The 20,451-nt window shown below is 43.0% G+C and overlaps 1 protein-coding gene across 1 annotated transcript in view; it reads right to left on the reverse strand.

Annotated features, from left to right (window-relative positions):
* kcnq4 (potassium voltage-gated channel subfamily Q member 4) overlaps nt 1-15,919 on the reverse strand; it is a 43,093-nt gene extending 27,174 nt beyond the window's left edge. Inside the window, exon 1 of the mRNA XM_018759932.1 lies at nt 14,641-15,919. Coding sequence (XP_018615448.1) covers nt 14,641-14,939 — 299 coding nt within the window. The 5' untranslated portion in view covers nt 14,940-15,919. The remainder of the gene's footprint in view (nt 1-14,640) is intronic.
* Between the last annotated feature and the right edge of the window lie 4,532 nt (nt 15,920-20,451).

Consider the following 20,451-nt stretch of genomic DNA (forward strand, 5'->3'; position numbering starts at 1 on the left):
CAGCATAGCACTGTACAGAAGTAATGCAGTTGCCAAAACCACTTTGGACCCACTTTTCTCCACATATCTTAACCGCACTATAAACTGTATTTTGTACACTTGGTGTTGAATTTATTTTCTTATTCTTACAAATTGAGGGGTGCGGTGGCGCAGTGGCGCAGTGGGTTGGACCACAGTCCTGCTCTCCAGTGGGTCTGGGGTTTGAGTCCTGCTTGGGGTGCCTTGCGATGGACTGGTGTCCCGTCCTGGGTGTGTCCCCTTCCCCTCCGGCCTTATGCCCTTTGTTACCGGGTAGGCTCTGGTTCCCCGCGACCCCGTATGGGACAAGCGGTTCTGAAAGTGTGTGTGTGTGTGTGTATGTATTCTTACAAATTTGTTTTATATGTGTTAGTCATTCACCAAATGTTTTTGATTAGTAATTTGCTATATTGGTATTCTGCAACAGCATCTTGAGTCCGCCTTAAGGATAGAGCTTGATATCAGAATAAATAAATTTTGTCTCTTCACACCACCTTATTTCCAACCAAATCTATCAGAAACTAGTCGTGCAATGTGACTGGAAAAAAGGGTGGTTTTGGAGAAACTGCACTGTGGTTCAAGAATAAACCCCCAAATGCACTAAAAACACACACTGGAATAGTTTCACATGGTCCAAAACCTCTATTTTTGCCTCAACTGTGTCAAGGGGCTTCATGACAAATCATTTATAAGAAAGCAGTGTGTCCAGACTGTGAGACTTCACTTGGGTACACAACTCAGATGGAATATCCAATAAACAGAAAAAGAGTAAATCAGAGAACTGGCACACTTTTCTGACTGTTACCCAAAAGCATTTAACTTTGATTGTAAGCAGAGAGGGGACACGACCAGGGCCTCTTGTATAAAAAACAGACAAAAGCAACAGTTAAGGTTCTCCAGATTGCCTCCAGGTGATTTTTTGTCGCAGCTCTCGGTTTTCTTTGCAGGCAATTTGTAGGGTTTGGAGAGGAAGGAAAGGAAGAGATGGAATATTCACTGGACAGTTGTTGGAAGTTGGGAGACTTCAAGAGAATTACAGATCTCAAACCCATATCACACATGTGGAGCAGAACTGTTCGCATAAGCTGCCGACATTAGTATGAAAAGCGCACAGACAACTCTGAAGTTCTGAGAGCCTGAACGATGTTGCCCCACTGTGTTGTACAGGCTGGGAGTTATAAATACTGCCCATATTATCAGTTTGTTTTAGTCCTGTCACCATGGTGAGGCTTCCCCACATGTTTACACAACCTGCCGTTATAAATTGAAACGGTCTTAACAATACTTAAGCCAGGACTTACGAGTGGTAGCAGCCCGAATGCAGAGGTAGGAACTAGTACAGAGTGAGCTCAATGTCTGGGAGCTCTGGGATATGGAGATTGGATCATGAGGGCAAAACAATGTTTTTTCTTCTTGTGCTGAGTAGTAACTGGCCCATGCTCATACTAATACACCTTTCAGCAATATTTAAATTTCACTTTGGTTTTGCTCTCATCAGGTGGATGAAAGAGAATCACAGTGAAATCTAAAGTAAGCAAAGGGTAATGACCATCATATCTTGCTCAGCTTCCTAGTGAATTCACAACCCACTCCTGCTTCATAATGAGCAATGAAAAAGATGACATACACAGTTCTTTAAGTCTAATATTAACACTAGATGTCAAGTTAAATTCATACCTAGGTTTTTGGATGAGCTGTTTGATTATAAGGCAATGGTTCTAACAATTGCAGTACCTCCAAGTTTTAAGCATTATACAAAAAAAACAGTACATTTATTTTGTAAGTTAGTTCCAAACTGCCACATCTTATTAGCAGAACCTAACAATGGGAGTGAAAATGGGAAATAGCATGTGAAACCTTAGAGACACTTAAAATGTACATTCACATTGATTCATTAAGAAGATCCATTTCTCCAAAGTGACGTACATCTCAGAGGAAAAATACAAAGAGTACATCAGATCAACAGAAGGAGAGATTAGGATGCAGACATGTGATTCTACAGTACAGTCAATTTTTCACATTCCAGCATATGAACCAGTACACATCACATAAGCAGCTGCATAAAGGTTTATTCATTATTCAACAAATTGATATTAAAAAAAAGTATTAAACATAAACACACATTTATCACATCCTTACAAGATAAGGGGAGACGTGAGTCCCAAAGAGGTGAGTTCTGAGACCCTTCTTAAATGCAGAGAGCGATTCAGCAGTTCTGAGAGAGAGAGGAAGGTCATTCCACCACATCGGCGCCAGAATCTAAAATCATTGTGCTTTTGATTTTGGACCTTTTGTGTGTGGGACCACCAAGCTGGCAGAGGTGGAGGAGCATAGCTGCAAAATTTTTGTTGTTGTAAGTGCAAATGTCCATCTTAGGCATAGGAACAAAAACACATACAAGAAGGTAAAGGAGGTTTGCATGAATTCACATCTCACAAATATTTTTTCACCACATAAGGGGGTGTATTTATTGATTAAAATATGGTACAGACATTGCTTTAAAAGATAGACTTTATGTGCTGCCATTCAATTTCTTCGGTTCATGTTGGAAATGCTGGTGCTCAGGTCAACCAAGCAGACAGGCTTGTGCTTTGCTTATGATGGCTGTACCTGGACAGCAGCCTTCCCTGCACAGCTGACATGTTATGGTCAAAGCGTTTCTGCTGTATGTTATGTTCAGCCTGCTGTGTGATAAATAGCAGTGCAGCTGCAGGGTTTCTCTTGCAGACAGCCTCACTGACCGAAACACAGTCTGTGGACAGCCCAAATCCAAGTACCAATCTTTCTCCCTTGGTGTCAGGGGAACTGTTTCTATACAGCTATGTCAAATGTTTTCATCACTGTACAGAAGCACCAGGCTCTGACACTGCTGTTCCCAGCTCTGGCATACCGATCGCTACCAATCATCCTCTTCCTTGGAAGCTGAACAGAACCCGACCTGTGCGGAATGACTTGGCTTACACGTGAGAGTCCAAGTCAACACATTAAAAGTTCTTCATTTCCCGACAGAAACCATTGGATGGAGGACCTCAGTAAACTCCATTAGGATATGACTCCTCAAAAGTTAATGGCATCTCAAAGTATTGATTGTTTTTTTTTGTTTAATGGTTTACCCTGTTAGTTTCAAGACAAGCTTCTGACTGAGCTGTACAGCACAAAGATAAATGTCCAAATTCATCTTCAGCTCACACTCCCTGTGAAAAACTCAGATGCGAGGGGTCTGGTGGGCTCCAGCAAGTACAGCCTTCTGGGATAACAGTGGCATCACAATCCTGTAGGTAGCTCTTGGGATGTAGATGGGTACAACACATCTTGTCTCTTGTAGCTGACTAGTTTTAAAATCAGACAGCAGAGGGCGTAGTCATTACAAAAATGGACTGATCAAACAAGGCAGAACTGGGTCACTGCTGTTCCATGGACAGATGTAGATGTGCAAAAGAATACTCAGTAAGAAACGACATTATGTTCTGCCAAAGTTGTATATAAAACATGTAATACGCAGGAGCTCTGTGTCCTTTGTGTATCTTTCCTTTTAACTGTACACCACCTGAAAGTTCTCTGTCATCTGGAAGCAGAATGTGTTTTGCCACCACAGGCATTATAGAAGGGATTAATGGTGAAGCTTTGACGCCAGCGCTACTCTAACTGTCAGAGATTTGACAGTGACCTAGCTCTCACTGACTCAGAATGACCAAAGACAATGGAACAGTGGTTAAAGAACTGAAACCAAAACAGTTACTGCTTTAACTCCCAAAAGCTGTTGAGTGAGGCATTTAACTTGAATAACCTCACCAAAATACAATTTACAAATATATTAAAAATATTCAAGAAAAGAATAACAGAAAAGGACAAGAAAAGCTGTGATGGCATTGTAAATTGAATATTTTGGGCAAGTTATGGCATAGTCCACCCCCTGCTTTTGGAGATATATAGCTACATTTGACTGCCACCAGCGACAACAATAAAATAAGAAAAAAATTTTCCCTTGGGCTGAGACCTGGGACCTGGGCACAGCACCAGAACCAGCATGACTGCATGGCTTCATATGTTTAAAATAGAACCCAGTCCCAACCCTAGCTACTTATACCTAAAGGTGTGTACTTTTACCCTGGCTTTGCTGAAGTAAGAGGACAAACAGAGATTACAGCTGGTTAGAGGGTGTGAGCACCCCACTGGGGGTGACATAGCCTTCCTTTTCCAATCTGCAATGGGGTAGCCCCCACACAGCCCCCAACACAACCGCTATGCCTAAGATGAACTTTACGGTTACATCATACATTTTAAGAATTGCTTCAAGATTTCATATCCGCTACTTATTTTCACTCCCAGTGTTACTTTCTGTAAATTAGGTTTGCTCTCAGACACTTGACTTTGGTTCCATGAACAGCTCTGATATGGAACAGACAAGCGATTTCTGAAAAGCTTATCGACACCCCACAGCTCACCCTTTGCCCAGCTTTGGAACCCAGGTGGTTGAATACCTATTCGCTTCTGTCAGCTCTCTCCCATGGCAAAGTATTTCTCATTATGGGGTAGCCACATGGACAAAACAAGGGCAGAGATGCCTGTCATCATTGTTGAAACTCTACCCTTGTGCCCGTGTTCTGCAAGAGCAGGGCAGTCCCTAGGGACACATTTCTGCACCGAAAGGGGAAATGAATACATCTCAACACCTCCTCCACCTTACCACCTGACTGTGCTAAGGCAACCTCCAGAGGTCCATAATTAGAGGCATTTCTGGGTAGGAGAGTGGTGGAACAAAAGAACAAAGAGGAGGATCTTTCAGGAGCTTTTTTTTCATTCAGTACTGAAATGGCCACAACCCACAAATCCCATGCTGCCCCCCAAATTATCCCAATCTGCTTCCTCTAAAACTCCTCATAATTTTAATGTGGCCCTAGGTGCAACCCATGGGAAGATTACAGGGGATGGGGGGAATTCACAGGCTGGGTTTTGCAGCAGACAGACCATCCCATACCCAAATACAGTGAAAGAAATGAAAGGCCCCTGAGTCCTGGTGGTTCATCTGGTTTTTGTTCGGATGTAATCTGATTATTCTGACAGTGATCTGATCAACTGGTCAGCTGGATGGGAGGTGCACTCCAACCCTTGCAAATCTCACAAGACAGGAGAGACAAGAGGGATGAGATGGAGCCACAAACCACCTCTCACTCCCACTATGACTAATAAGACACAATCCAAGAGTCCAAGGCCACTCGCAATGGGAAGACAATGCAGGGATGGTCCTGCCTCCACAATGCACTTTTGCATCACCACTGATTATACCTGGACTCATGAGACAAAGCACCCTTTTTACTAAGCCAGGTTTTCTTGCTTTTTGAAGTTTAGTCCTGTTTCTGATTCAGGATTGGCAGCTATGCTCCAGACACCAGTGTCCCTCTTCTTCAAAGCTTTTAATGCTTTGCTTTCCAGACCCTTTTAACTCCAGTCCAGTCTACTCTCATGCTGTATCAGATAAGAGATAAGCCCCTCTGTTAAGGAACAAAACAAGAAGACAGACACTTCCTATTTTCTTTATGTCTGTCAAGAGGGCTGGGTGGGAAGCTGGAGTAAAATCTGGGGTGAGAACTGAAAGAAGAAAAATGAAGAGAGACTGCTACGCTTCTCCACCTCTGCCTGCTTGGTGGTCCCACACACAAAAGGTCCAAAATCAAAAGCACAAAGGTTTTTGGTTCTGGCTCCGATGCGGTGGAATGACCTCCCCCTCTCTCTTGGAACTGCTGAATCTCTTTCTACATTTAAGAAGGGTCTTAAAACTCACCTCTTCCAGACTAACTTTTCCTAAGATCTATCATGTGCATGTTAATGCGTATATGTTTATGGTCAATAACTTTGTGATTATAACTATTGATTAATGGACAAACCTTTATACAGCTACTTGTGTGATTTACATTGGTTCATATGGTGGAATGTAACAAATTAACTGTGCTTTAGAATAATGGATCTAGATCTAAGTCTCTCTTTCTGTTGATGTAATCCACTCTTGGTATTTTTTCTCTGACACGTACGTCACTTTGGAGAACGGCGTCTGCTAAATGAATAAATATGAATGTAAATATAAAGATTTCAGTAGGGACTGTTGTGAGACATACGGTAAAAGCAGGCTCACACTGGGCAGAATTTAAAGCCAAAATGGAAAACTAGGGGGAGCTGGGAGGAATGTGAGGAAAATCACCACTGGACTGCTGATGAAAGAAACATGTTGTTTTGCAGAGACACAACACCACTGGCTTTGCATTAGTCATATACTAAATAGGAAACCGGTTGGTTAACCAAGCATCAGAATCAAAACAAGAAACTATGGCTGGTGCAATTTAGTAACTGTAAAAAAAAAGAAAAAAAATACACGACACACCCAGACTGCATCCAAAGTCATGGTTTGTCTCCAGAACTTTAGTGTCTCTCCTTCTATTTATTTATGAAGCAGGCAGTACTATTAAGCAATGATTCACAGGAAGCTGAAACTCATTAGGGCCTCAAGCTGGGGCCGGGCCCTCCCTCCCACCCCCAAAATAAGGGCACTGGTGTTGAACAGAGACACTCCCCTCCCCCACAAATTTAGGAACACGTCAAAAAATGCCTATAAACTACTATGGCTGTGTGAATGTCGGGGGGAAGACCTTGTGTTTTATTTGTAAGTCAAAAGGAAACACAACCTCAATTCAGTGATGCTTCCAATCAGGGATGGCTGCCTTCCTGCTCTTTCCACATAACTTCATTTACATTCTCTCTTAGTAAAGTTAACTCACACCTATAATCAGTGGTCATTCTGGACTCAGCTCCATACCCTTCTACATCTGTCTGGGCTGAAGGCTCCCTTCTGTGGCAAGGTGCTGTGCATCTCTTGAGAAGAGTGTCCCTTGGCATCTATAAATAATGTGGGTTTAATCTCGCTGACATACAAAATTTGCTTCAGCCTTCGTACATCGACCTTTACACAAAAGGTAAAAAAGCGGGGACCCTGGTCCTGCAAATTAAACATTTCATCAATGTATGCATGGATTGGTTTAATGGATGGCAGACAACTGCCCAAATTTACTCAGACTCAAAAGTGACCAGTTCATTGTAATTACTATGTCAAACCAGATCCACTCACAACAGGGTGCAGATTCACAAAATATCTGAGTGGGAAAAAACATCACCAGCATCACTAATAGTTTAGCTATGCTGCTGTTGCCACGGATATTCTGTTCTAGTACCCATGACAATGAGCTCACCTGAATGTCAGGGCACTGCCACAAATAGTGGAGTGGATAAACTGAATACATTACATTTACATTTATTCATTTAGCAGACACTTTTATCCAAAGCAACATACATCTCAGCAAAAGTGCAATTTATGCATTACATTAAGAGAAAGAGACATAGCTGCAGACATGTAAGTCTCAAGTAAACCTAGTTTGTTACCTACCGCTTGCTGCACCGAGGTTCATCGTTCAAGTAGGAGCATAAAACACAGGATAGACAAATCCTGATACCCTCCTAGCAATTTTTTTTTTTCATAAGATACACAAACAAGCAAATACAATGCCAGAGTAGTGGCTGAATAAAGGCTATATCTGGGGATGCTCATGAAGTTACGGTGCATGAACATTTACACCGTACAACCGTACATGAGCTGGAGAGATCTTGGGTGAAGTGGGTACGGAAAAGGTGAGCTTTCAGACCCTTCTTGAATGCAGAAAGAGTTTCCGCAGTTCTGAGTGAGAGGGGAAGGTCATTCCACCACAACGGAGCCAGAACCGGGAACCTCCGAGCTTTACCTTTCGTGCGCAGGACCACCAAGCGAGCAGAAGTAGACAAACGAAGGGGTCTGGCTGGGGTGTAGTGGTTGATCAAGTCCTGTAAATAGCTGGGAGCAGCTTTATTGATGCATTTGTAAACAATAACCAGGGTCTTGAATTTGATTCGGGCAGCTATAGGAAGCCAGTGCAGAGAAATGAGTGCAGGAGATATGTGGGAACGCTTTGGCAAATCAAACACAATACAAAAGTAACACTAAGGGTTCCCTATCACTACAATCCTGCTGTCTCTATGATGGCCCATAATTTCTCTAAAAGCACAAACAATAATAATACATTATTGAACACTATTAACAATAAGGCCAGCACTAAAGGCCATACTCATCTGGCTATTCTGTGAATATACATGCACGGGCATGTGTTTATTTATTTATTTCATTATGGTCTCTTTCGTTCCCCATGACTGCTAAAACTCTTTTCGGAGATGGTGGGGATGGGGGAGGGGTGTTACTGCTGCTCTCCAGGTTCTGGAAAAAAGGGCCTTGAAGCACCATTTTTCAGAGCTGCTACATTCCCTACACATTCATAGCATCAGAAAAACCACAGTAAGCATTTCCATCTAGCTTCATTACATACTGACAATGCTCTCCATTTACCAAGAAAAGCAGTAAATATTATGTATAAATAGCCTATAAAGAAAAAAATGTCAAAAAATAACAAAGGGAAAAAAACAAATTGATGGTCTGCCATCAGTCTTCTGATCTTGCCATTAGACTTGCATGTCCAATTGAAGTTTTACCTTCTGGCTAGTCTTTGTCATTCAATACCTTGTAACCTGATCTTTGGATGCTTTTCTCTCATTGCCTCTCTCATCAAGCCACAAGCAGCCTACAACACCAAAAGGCAAGGGATGTCAACCCCAACCTTATCAGCCTCCACCTTTACTGCCACCCAAGGTACAGGCTTAAGTGTAGAGCTCAGCACTACTTTTCAGATCCTGCTATGACAACTCCTCATGATGCATTAAATGCTTTGTGAAACTGGAAACTTTTACTTCACAGATTAATTCAATCCAACACAAAACAATTTATTCTTATATAGCTTTCAGTCTAGTCAATACCAATTATATGCTCTGTAGTGTGTATACAAAAGTCAATTACACGGTTGTTTTTTTTTTTTTTTTCACTTCTTTTACAGTTTCTTTAGATGCAGGTTTGAGCGTTTGAATGCCAGCCATCCAAAACAACACAACACGTGCCTAAGACCTTTTTTTTATTACATAAACGCAACCAAGGCTGCAGGGCTAGAGCTGAGAGGGTTAAAAAGACAAAAAAGTCAATGTGAGTGAGTGAGTGAGTGAGTGAGAGACAATATCATTATGAGTAGAGAGAGAGCCTAAGAGGAAAGTGAGGGTGAAGTGATGGCTTAATCTATGATGGTAAGAGCACGAGAGTTCATTCAGATAGCCACTTGTAATGAGAACAATCAACAAACCTGTCTTTGAGAAAGTGAATGGTAAGATACATTGAATGAATGTGTCTGAAAAGGCGAATTTATAAGAACGAGCACCTTGAGACATTAAATGTAGGAAGGAAAGTGTGTAGAAACCCTGGGGTCAGGCCCTTTCCCAGAAACGCTGTAGTAGTCACCCAAAATAATGACCACAGTTAGGTGTAAAGTTCATAACATCTACTCGCAGCTGCCCATCACATCTGAAGCCAAATTAAATTAGTTTAAGACACCAACACCCTGTAGTCACCCATAGGACAGGCAGAATGAAAAGAACACACCCTAGAGCCATGCTCTGTGAGTCGCAAAACCATCCTAGCCCACACATGCCACCTCCCTTAACAGGCTGTGGCTTCATCAAACTACAATAGAGAACACAGACCCTTCCCTGAATGACCACACTAGTTTGATTACAAGTACTTCAAAGATGGAGAAAAGACTTGGACCCATTCAGTAAGTTACCTCAGAGACTTTGATGCCAGGGCTTTGTCCTGAAAACACCACAAGCATGCATGGGTGTGTGTGCTGAGAGAACGCGAATTTTGAAGTTCACAAGCAAGAGTGAATGTGTAAACTTGTACACATGCCATGCAGAAGTGGTGGCTCTCTCTGTGTCTTTGGTGTAAACACAGGGTGACACTGGCAGATCAACAGCTAGGCCTTATTTAAACTGTTACAAACACGAACCCCATGGTCCCAAGGCCACCTTTCGCTTACCCTACACCTCACCCAGACCAAAGCCACCAATCACCAGGAATACCCCCAGTGCATTGTGAGACCAGAGCTGAATCTGCCTCATTAAAAGGGGTAACTCACATATTCATGACACCATGGCGATGACTGTCACAGACACACAAGACCCATGCTGCGGACACAATCCCATAACATTCTAAAAAGGTCACACCAGGGTAAGTTTCTGAAACAGTAATGATGCATCATATTGGATTTGAAGAATTACTATGGTTCATTTTCCCTTTGATAAAGTGTTAAGATTGTCCACTGCTGATAGTGCAGAAAAAGGAAAAACAACTGTATGAACCCTCCTCTCAACAAAGAATTAACCACCCACACACACTATGCCTACAACCAAGCATAGTCACAGTGAACTGGAACCTAACCCAGTGCTGGAGCAGGAGAAGACACACCATAGAAAGGATGCCAGTCTGTCACAACGCACCCCAAGCAAGACTTGAACCCCAGACCTGACACACAGCAGGCCCTAGCCAAACCTGCTGTGCCACCACACCCCACTGAGTTAACCGCTCCAAATCTCTTATCATTTATCAGTGCACTGAGACACTATAACTCTAGAGTATCTGCCTCTGTTCGTGATTCTTTACAAGAGGCTGGGAGTTCACAGATTAGGTCTCACTTCAAAGTCTTAAGACTGACTGTTATGGCTGTTGAGATAATGAACAGGGAACAAGCTGTACGCAACTCTAATAAGCACATGGAAATTACCAGACGACTCTAGAGTGCTTCAGCATCGCCTGACATGGCAGTTTCATCTTACACAGTAATGTTTATATAGTATTAAAAGCTGGATATACCAGTAGAATATGCATGTACAAAATAAAGGACTTTAACATATCAGTTGGTGCAGGCAGTGATTCACAGAGCAAGTTGCTGCATTATGACTTCTACAGATAGCTGCTTCTCGGAGCCCGGGGACGACACAGGACAATAACAATGTTTGCCACCGTTATCCAAAAGCTTAACAGCACGTTTGAGACTAAAATCTCTTTTCAAGAATATAATGACAGTGATAGCAATCTTACAAGTCACATAACTATTTATACCGGAACAAATAGCCTACAGTACAGTGAAAGATAAGTTTTTTCAGCTATGACTACATGAAACATGCTTACAATTTTCTTCCTAACAGCTTTCCAGAAGTAGTATAAGATGATAGTTCGAAAACAAAAAACACTTTGTGAGGTAGAATATAGAAGAGCTTGAAAATACTGGGATCCCAAACATACTACTAAAGGGGTGTTGTATATATAATTTTATTTGCAGAACAAAAATGGTATTTCAACATACTAAGAAATAACTTTGATCTGTCCAATAAAGGCTTCTATGAACACCTGCAACTGCAGCCTGGAGCACTTTAGTAAAGTCCTAGAAAAGGAGAGTACACTACAGCTAGAATTAACTAAAGCTGAGAAACAGCTCACTACACCAGACAACTCCAGGGGTATGATCTCTGCATTATACACTGTTTTATCATGTGTCTCAATTGGCTCTCACAACACATTGAGGAAGACATGGGAGCAGGACCTTGATTTGTCTTTTAGTGATTATGAACGGTCAGCTAAAGTCTGCTCTGCCTGCATCTCCCTGTGTATCCAGGAACAAAAGTTCAAGCTCATTCACAGAATTAGCTCACTTCATTGCATCTTCACAGGATGTTCCTGGGAACATCTCAGCTGTGTTTTAAAATACATAGCCTCTCCAGGCACTCTGATATATTCATCCTGCAAATGTGGTAAATGTGATAATTTACAAATGTACATTCAAAAATCCTTTGACGAAAAAAATGATTTTTTCTCTATTTTCGTGTTAAACAACCACCCAAATTCTTTTTTGTTATAATGTTATGGTACATAGGCTGCCTACTTTTACATCTTTGGCAAGAAAATGTATTTTAATGTGGTCCCCCCCAGAAGTTCTCTCTGTAAATATGTGGATGACAGACATTTTTAAATTTCTTCTGCTGGAAAAAATTACATTTGATTTATAACACTCTAAGGAATTCTAAGATGTTTAAACACCCTTCTGGAATTTATTAGAACATGCTACATTATCACACCTGTGACATACTGTAACCTTTCAACCTTGAGCATTAGCTTTATGTACTTGGACATATTTGTAGTCCCTCAGTGTACTATGTCTATCTGTATGTTGTGACCATGTGCTGTTAGTAAATTAAATAAAGAAAATATTTTGTTTCTACTGTGTTAAAATTACAGTATATGATGTATTTCTCATTAGGCCTAATGCCAACAATCCATGCCATTTCAACCCCATTCTCAGAAGTTCTAAACACATGCCCATGACAGCTGGTATGGTAATGGTTAAAGCTGCTGCCTTTGAACCTGAAGGGTGCTAGTTCAAATCTCACTCCAGCTATACTGTCCTTAAGCAAGGTACTTACCATGAATTACTCCAATAAAATTCTGCAGTCATATAAAGGGATAAATAATTGTAGCCACCTTAACATTCTAAATTCCTTTCAGGAAATGTGTCAGCTACAGGAATATGTGTTACACATTGGGCAGGCAGAACAACTCATACTCATAACATCAGCTGAGTGCTCACAGCTATAGATCTCCACTGTCCAAGACAGATAATTGTGGTACTGCAAATGTAGTGGATCTATTTCATGCATGACATGCTGTTGTCACAGTGTGTAAATATGTGACAGAGAGAGCTGTGACTCCAGACAGAAAGCCACATGTCAAGTCCATGTAAGAAGAATTTTTTTTTAAAAAGGAGAAATAAAAAAATAACCACAGAACAACCTACTTCAAAGGAATTTTTGGGAAAACTAGGCAAACACACATAAACTTTGCAGCGGAACTTTAAAAAAGATGATATTTAATTGTTGTGCACCCTGGCCCAGATGCAACCTGCTTTGTGCCCTGTACTTCTGAGGAAGGCCATGGAAGTCTATGGCCTTACATTAGGAGAAGCAGTTAACAATAAATGAGTGAATGAATGAATGAATGAATTATTAATTAATTAATTAATATTTAAATTTATAAAATTAAGCAGTAATAAAATGTAATGCTATGTCAAATCACAGTCATTTAATGGTTTTATAAAGACTTACTAAATGCACTAACATTGATTTTAAAGCTCTTTTAAGTAGGGATGTGAGCCAGTGGTTGGAGGTGAAGTACAGGTGTTTACTCAGCCTCCCTCCTGTTCAAGGACACTTTTTTAATTACACTAATAATTAATATTGTAACAACACTTTGTGTCACACTCTAGATACAAATTCGTGTTTAAGAGCTGAAACACGCCAAGCCATGAGAAACAGCATGAAATGAAACAAGTCTTTTTGTTTGTTTCTAACTTCATCCAGCACAGGCCGACATGTGCATGTTCTTGATCATCTAGGAAACTGCCGGGCTCCTGAAAGCTGCTCGTGGTCAAATGGTTATGAAAACAGGACTCAAAACCATTAGCAACACCACACACATACACAAACATATACACACACATTGCTTTTATCCTTTAGTTCCACACTTTCTCAGCATGAAACCACCCCAGCTCCAAACATAAATACATTTTTACACCTTAGTTCCACACGTAGTGTATGAAAACTTTATTACTCTTGCTTTCGGTGTGTGACCATTAAGCACTTTACTGGTGGTGCAGATCACAAAACTATTCTGTTGAATATTTTCCCCACACAATCGCATATGACAACTTGAGGCTGTTTTTACTATTTCACAAATTCCAACTATTTATACCAAAAACCCTTGAGAACTTGTCACAACGTTGCATTAAATTATGTCAACATCAGCTTACTATCAGTATTACTACAACATACTAATATAACCATAAGACTGATATTCAATACAGCTTGAATCTGAAGAAAAATGAATTGCTCAGGGGTGCGTTCCATGAGCCTACCTTCAGCGTCTTTGTTTTGGATCCAAGATCATACCTATTTGCACACTCACAGTGATCTAATGGACCTCGGTTTGATGCATCTCTTCCACACGAGCAAATACACACACACACACGCACACTTTCAGAACCGCTCATCCCATATGGGGTCACGGGGAACCGGAGCCAACCCGGTAACACAGGGCGTAAGGCCGGAGGGGAAGGGGACACACCCAGGACGGGACGCCAGTCCGTCACAAGGCACCCCAAGCGGGACTCGAACCCCAGACCCACCGGAGAGCAGGACTGTGGTCCAACGCACTGCGCCACCGCACCCCCCCACGAGCAAATAGTTACTAATCAATAAATTAATATGACAGAATCCCCACATTTAAACAACATTTTCTCCATGATTTATTTAATGTTTTGGTATGCCAGATGCTGGATCGCATAAGCGCATGTATGTTGGAAAGTCACTGTATATCTCAGTTGTCATAGTGCAGAAGAAAGCATAACCGTTTGTGAACATTTTTGATTTAAAAACTTTTTTGGGGGGGGGATATTAACAGCTACTGGTGTTTTTACAAATCTGATGGCTGCCTTTTTCAACCATTAAAGATGACATCCAACCTCACTTACATGCAGTGAAGTACAGGTGTCTAATAACACCTACTTTCACTCACATTACCTACCCCTACTTCAGCATTCTCGAACCCCGACAGAGACTCACATGAACGCGTGGTAGATGAATGCCCATCCCCGTGGCCTCTCCAGCACATTGTAGAGACAATTCTGGACCTTCCTGTAGCGCTTGCTGGTGGTGGAGGTGCTGGCTCGCGGTCCAGGGGGCACAGGCAACGGGGTGCCCAGGAGCCCGGTACGGTGAGCTGGGTGACTTCGCTCCGGGGTGGACGGCTCACTGCGCTCTGTGTGCACAGCTGTGAGAGCCACAAACTCCACTCTGCGGTCGTCGAGTGGCGGCGGGGCCAGCATCCTGAGGCCACCGTTGTTGGATGGGCTGCCCAGCATCACCTGAACTGGTGATAGGTAGGCTGAGGGAGTGCTGATAGTGAAGGAAATGGGAATTGGGATGGGGATGCTGATGGCTTCCTGTTGGAGAAGGAATGCTGATGCTGATGCTGATGGAGAAGTGCACTAATGGGAACTGAGAGCCTGTCCTCTCACTCACTGGATTACTAAAGTTCAGTTGTTTCTGAGTAGTCGCTCATATTACTACAAATAATTAATAACAAACGGGGGAAAAAAACCCGAAATGACAATGACACCGGTTACAAATGAGTACCAGAAACCAAACTGATTTAAAACTACTTTAAACACAAATCATTCCCGTTGTCGAGAGAAATCGACGCCACAGATTGCAAAAGTGGCACCTAAACCGGGTTCTGGATATGTCACGATGTCTTTTCAGGAGCTTCTTAAACATCTTTACCACAACTTTTACCTCAACTTTGCTCAGCATATTGTCATTGTTCTCCTGCTGAACGACGTTTCTAAGACGCGGCTGTTCAGAGCGATTATGAAAAGTCTGACAGAAAGAAAGTACCCGGCCGGTTACCGCCGGTAATTATTTAATTCTGAAAAAGGACCTGACACTGTCTGTTTTATTCGAATCTTTTACGAATCACCGGCTTTCAAAGAAAGTTCACCGAACGCAGGACATGATCATGATGACGGTGGAAATACGGAGGATGGAGCAGTACGTCCGGCTGCTCGACTCGAGTCTTCTCTCTTCTTCTCCTCCTCCTGCTCCTCACGAGATCCCTCCGTCTTAGTCCATGCCCCGCGTGCACTCCGCCGCTTCGCGCGCGCCACAAGCGCCCGAGTCCTCGCGGGCGAAATACACTTGAACTCCGATGCGCTGCCGTCAGACACCCCCACCCACCACCAGCAGCACCAGCACGGAGCTGCTAAGACGGGTTCTGACGAGAGCGACCGAAGTGCGCGAGTGAGCGCGCGCGCGCCGCACAGAGATGGTCAACCAGCGGAACGCCGATCTCACGACCCCTTTGCGAGCGAGCGGCGTGCGCGCGTTGGATGGGGACCGGAGAGGAGGAGGAGGAGGAGAGGACTCTCGGGGAACAGGGGAGGGAGGGATCGGGGAACGACTTCCACGCTTGAAGTTTGGAGTCAGAGACGAGTTTGTTTCTGCTAATGCTAATGGAACGCGCGCGCTCACACGCACGTCACCCTGCCGTTACTGTAAAACCAACACGCAGACTCAGCAGTATCGTTTCTCTGTTTTAACAGCAGCACTGCTCGGAAAGGCGTCCCAGAAGTTTCTCAGAATTTTAAGCTTAACACCCAGGGGTAACGTCTCTTCTGCCCCGGCTTTTACCTGAACATCCAGGTGTAACGTCACCAAATTTTACCTGAACATCCAGATGTAACATCACTTATACCCAAGTTTTACCAAAACATCCAGTTGTAATGTCTGTTCTGCCTGAGTTTTACCTGAACATCCAGGTCTAACGTCACATCTGTCCAAGTTTTACCTGAACATCCAAGTGTAACGTCACTTCTACCGAAGTTTTACCTCAACAACTAGCTGCAGCATCTCTGCTGCCCGAGTTTTACCTCAATATCCAGGTGTAACGACGTTTCTGTTCAAGTTTTATCTCAACATCCAGCTGTAACGTCACTTCTGTTCGGTTTTTTACCTAAACATCCAGGTGTAACGTCACTTCTGTCCGAGTTTTACCTCAACATCCAGGTGTAATGTCACTTTGGACCAAATTTTACCTGAACATCCAGATGTAACATCACTTATACCCAAGTTTTACCAGAACATCCAGCTGTTACGTCACTTCTGTCCGAGTTTTACCTCACCATCCAGGTGTAACGTCACTTCTGCCGAAGTTTTACCTCAACAACCAGCTGTAGCGTCTCTGCTGCCCGAGTTTTACCTCAATATCCAGGTGTAACGACACTTCTGTTCGGGTTTTACCTCAACATCCAGGTGTAACGTCACTTCGGACCAAATCTTACCTGAACATCCAGCTGTAACGTCACTTCTGTCCGAGTTTTACCTCACCATCCAGGTGTAACGTCACTTCTGCCGAAGTTTTACCTCAACAACCAGCTGTAGCATCTCTTCTGCCTGAGTTTTACCTGAACACCCAGGTGTAACAACACTTTTGCTCCTTGTTGTAGACATAATTGTTCAGCCATCTGTACAGTGTACACTGTAGATTTGTAGAGTTTGTATTTACTCTTTATGTACAGTTGCGAGATTTATTCCCAGATGAGACCAACCACAAAAGTGATCACTGCTGTGAACGTAACTCACAGCAGGTGTGTTTTCTTCCCAGTCCAGCAGAGCTCCGGTGCAGTCCAGATCCTCCTGCCGCAGGTATTTGGAGGCCCTGTTGGGGGTGTGCTAGTTAAGAAAGTGGTCAAGTGGTCAAAATGTGAAAACTCGAAAACTGTAAAACTGTCAAAAGCAGCTGTACCTGTGAGAAAAGAAATTAACCAAGACTTCTTTAAACTCTTTAACTGTTTTTAACAAGAGATGTTTCCAGAAAACTGAATCAGTCTATCCAATAGAAGGCCCATAAAAGACAATAATAAGTTTGTCTGAGCGCTGGTAAAATATCCAGGCAAGTCGCCACTACAAAAACAATTAACATTTATATTTAAGGGTACTGAAGTGGGCAAACTCAAGGTGATATAGTTTATTTTTTCCACTAAACACTCTTAAGGATATTTTATTTTCCTGCAACAGCTCATTTTCTGTGCTTGGAATATGTTCTGTGGAATGTAATAGAAGTAAAACTAAACTTTCTCCTCATTGTATTTTAGGTAGAATGACGTGCAAGTCGTCAACAATTTATATTTCTTCAAGTGGAGCATTTTAAGAGCAGGGAAGAGAAACCCATATCACTGAAATAATATATTGCCGGGTAGGCTCCGGTTCCCCGCGACCCCGCATGGGGCAAGTGGTTCAGAATGTGTGTGTGTGTGTGTGTGTGTGTGTGTGTGTGTGTGTGTGTTTTCAGCATTTTCAGAAGGTGCGCATTGAAAGGGGAGTGTTGCTCACATTAAAATATCTGTTAACATCCAGAAGGGCCTGTTGTAATTTTACAAAGTAAGCTCTGATTTATTGTACGAAAACATCAATTAAGAAAACAAGCTAATCGCATGGAAATTAATACGCCTTCAGTGTGCAGCTCTTCACGGCACATGGCCACAGATGAGAGGCTGCATGTGGCACAGCCAGTGGAGCAGGTCTGTGTTCGGTACCCTTGAGCGGGTATTCTGGGCTTTCAGACCAGGCCCTTCCTGTTGTGCCTCTGGGGACACAACCCAAAGACTCCCAGGGTTGCTGTGGAAGCGAAGACACCAAGAAGCCATAAGCCCAAAGTCGATAGCACCAGGCTGGTATCCCTCCTGTGGCGATGATGTCCCGTGACCTCAGCGGAACGGGAGATGGGTGGCGAGTCAGAAGAAATCCTCCGCCCACACCCACAATCCACTCTGTCGACAACTCAACAGGCGTCGGGGCCAACCAACAATTGGAGAAACGAACGTGCAGACAGCTTCTATCTGCTGGCCAGAGCCCTGGCTTCATCCAACAGGAGGATAAGATCTGTCTTACACGCACGCACGCACGCACGCACGCACGCACGCACGCACGAAGATGATGTCTGTCATTTTCTCACATGCCTAGAGCCACAAACAGCCTTACATCAACACACAGAGCACACAAAATGGGCTGTGTCCATGTGCATGGTAAACAGACGTATGACAGCCTTATACTGCTCTGCTGCCCACCTGCACTTCTACCATGTTTGTCCCATGCATTCCGGGCACTACCACCACGCCGACTCTGCTCTGGGACTTTCTCAGAACATAAAAATACCACTCTCAGCCACTGTGGTGAGACCTCAGCCCTTTCTTTCCACTATCCTTCTGGCTTTGCTTGCGTCTCTTAATGGGTTTCGTAGACATTAACTTTGTTTATCTTTTTTAGATTTATTTCTTTGGTTTTTTGTTTAAATGCATATCTGGGTTTCCTCTTTCCTTCCAGATTGCTCTTAATGAAAACAGAAGAGTAGTCGCCTGAAACTTGAGATAAACATGCTTACACATAGCTACTGGCCTGCGGCGATTTCTCTGAGGAGTTGCCTGTGGTCGTTGCCAGCAGCTGAAATGGAGCGACAACATTGCCACAGGGTGAAAATGAGCGTTGAAAGTGACACAAATTTTTACCTTTCAATTTTTTTTTTTTTTAAAAAGGAACCCTCAACTTGATACATGAAGTAAAAGAAATTTAAATAAAGTTCTATTCAATTTTTCATACAACACTGTTCTCACCAAAGTGACAAACCACCAAACAAAATTACTGTAAATGATACAGTGTTACAGAGTGTGATAAGCAAGTTACAGTTAAATATAGAGTAAGGCTGGGGCAGCTGAGGAGAGGAAAACAAATTCCCAGCTGCAAACAAGAGGAGAAGAATAAACTGCTGGGGGTCCAGAGAGCATTGGCTGTCCACTCCTTCTGGGTGTTCAACTGTGGTGACAGGGGACAAGTGTCTCATACAAAAAAAGGCTGACGCACAAAGACCTGCACTACTGTCAAGACTGAGCTCTGGTGTTATGAAAGCTAAGCTTGTTGTCCAGACACAAGGTTCCTGGCTCGCACCACCATGGTACCTCAAGCACTCTGTACTGGTGGTGGCTCCCATGTAACCAGAGGGTACTGACAAAAAAACAGAAAAGACTGTCACAAGGTTATTACCCCGGTAAATAAAAAACAAGAGTGCAGGATAAAGTAATGAAGAAATAATAAAGAAAATTAACAATAAATAAATCAATCAAAACAGTACAACAGGGTACAAAATTTTTACAAGTTTGATTCAGATATGCTATCATAGCTGTATGAAAAGAGAAGCTGCGCTCTCTCCATGACGGTCTGCTTTCCCTGAGTTGTTCAGTCAGAACCATCCAACACGGGTCACAATGTCCACATCTGTTGCGCCTGTGTAATCTTCCCGAAAATAAGTGTGGAAATGCCTGGCGGGGAGACCCTCAACGTGGGTTAAAGTCACAGGCACACAAGTATTTATGGTACTAGTACTGCACTGACTCGGGTTTCCTACATATGTGTTTCTACACCCACAGAAACTGACACAGGCAAACCATACAAATACCTGAATAAGGGGTAAAAATGACGATAAGGAGAGACAAAGTGTCACTGTTTGTTATTGTCCCTTCATCCATTCATTATCAGTGTCCCGAGCCTATGAGGGCACAGGGCATGAGGCAGGGCACACCTGGTACACCTGCATGGGGTGCCAATGCATTGCAGGTCAACCACACACATAAACTAAGGGCACCAACTGAAACACATGTCATTTGACTGTGGGAGGAAACCCACTCAAACATGGGGAGAACATGCAAACTCCACACAGATTGGTGCTGGATTCGAACCCACATCTGAACCTGCTGTACCACGATTCCACCCAACACAGACAAACAAGTGCTCACCCCGAGAGGGCTAACGAAATACTGAGGGAGT

The sequence above is a fragment of the Scleropages formosus genome, chromosome 23, assembly GCF_900964775.1.
Source record: "Scleropages formosus chromosome 23, fSclFor1.1, whole genome shotgun sequence".
Lineage (NCBI taxonomy): Eukaryota > Metazoa > Chordata > Actinopteri > Osteoglossiformes > Osteoglossidae > Scleropages > Scleropages formosus.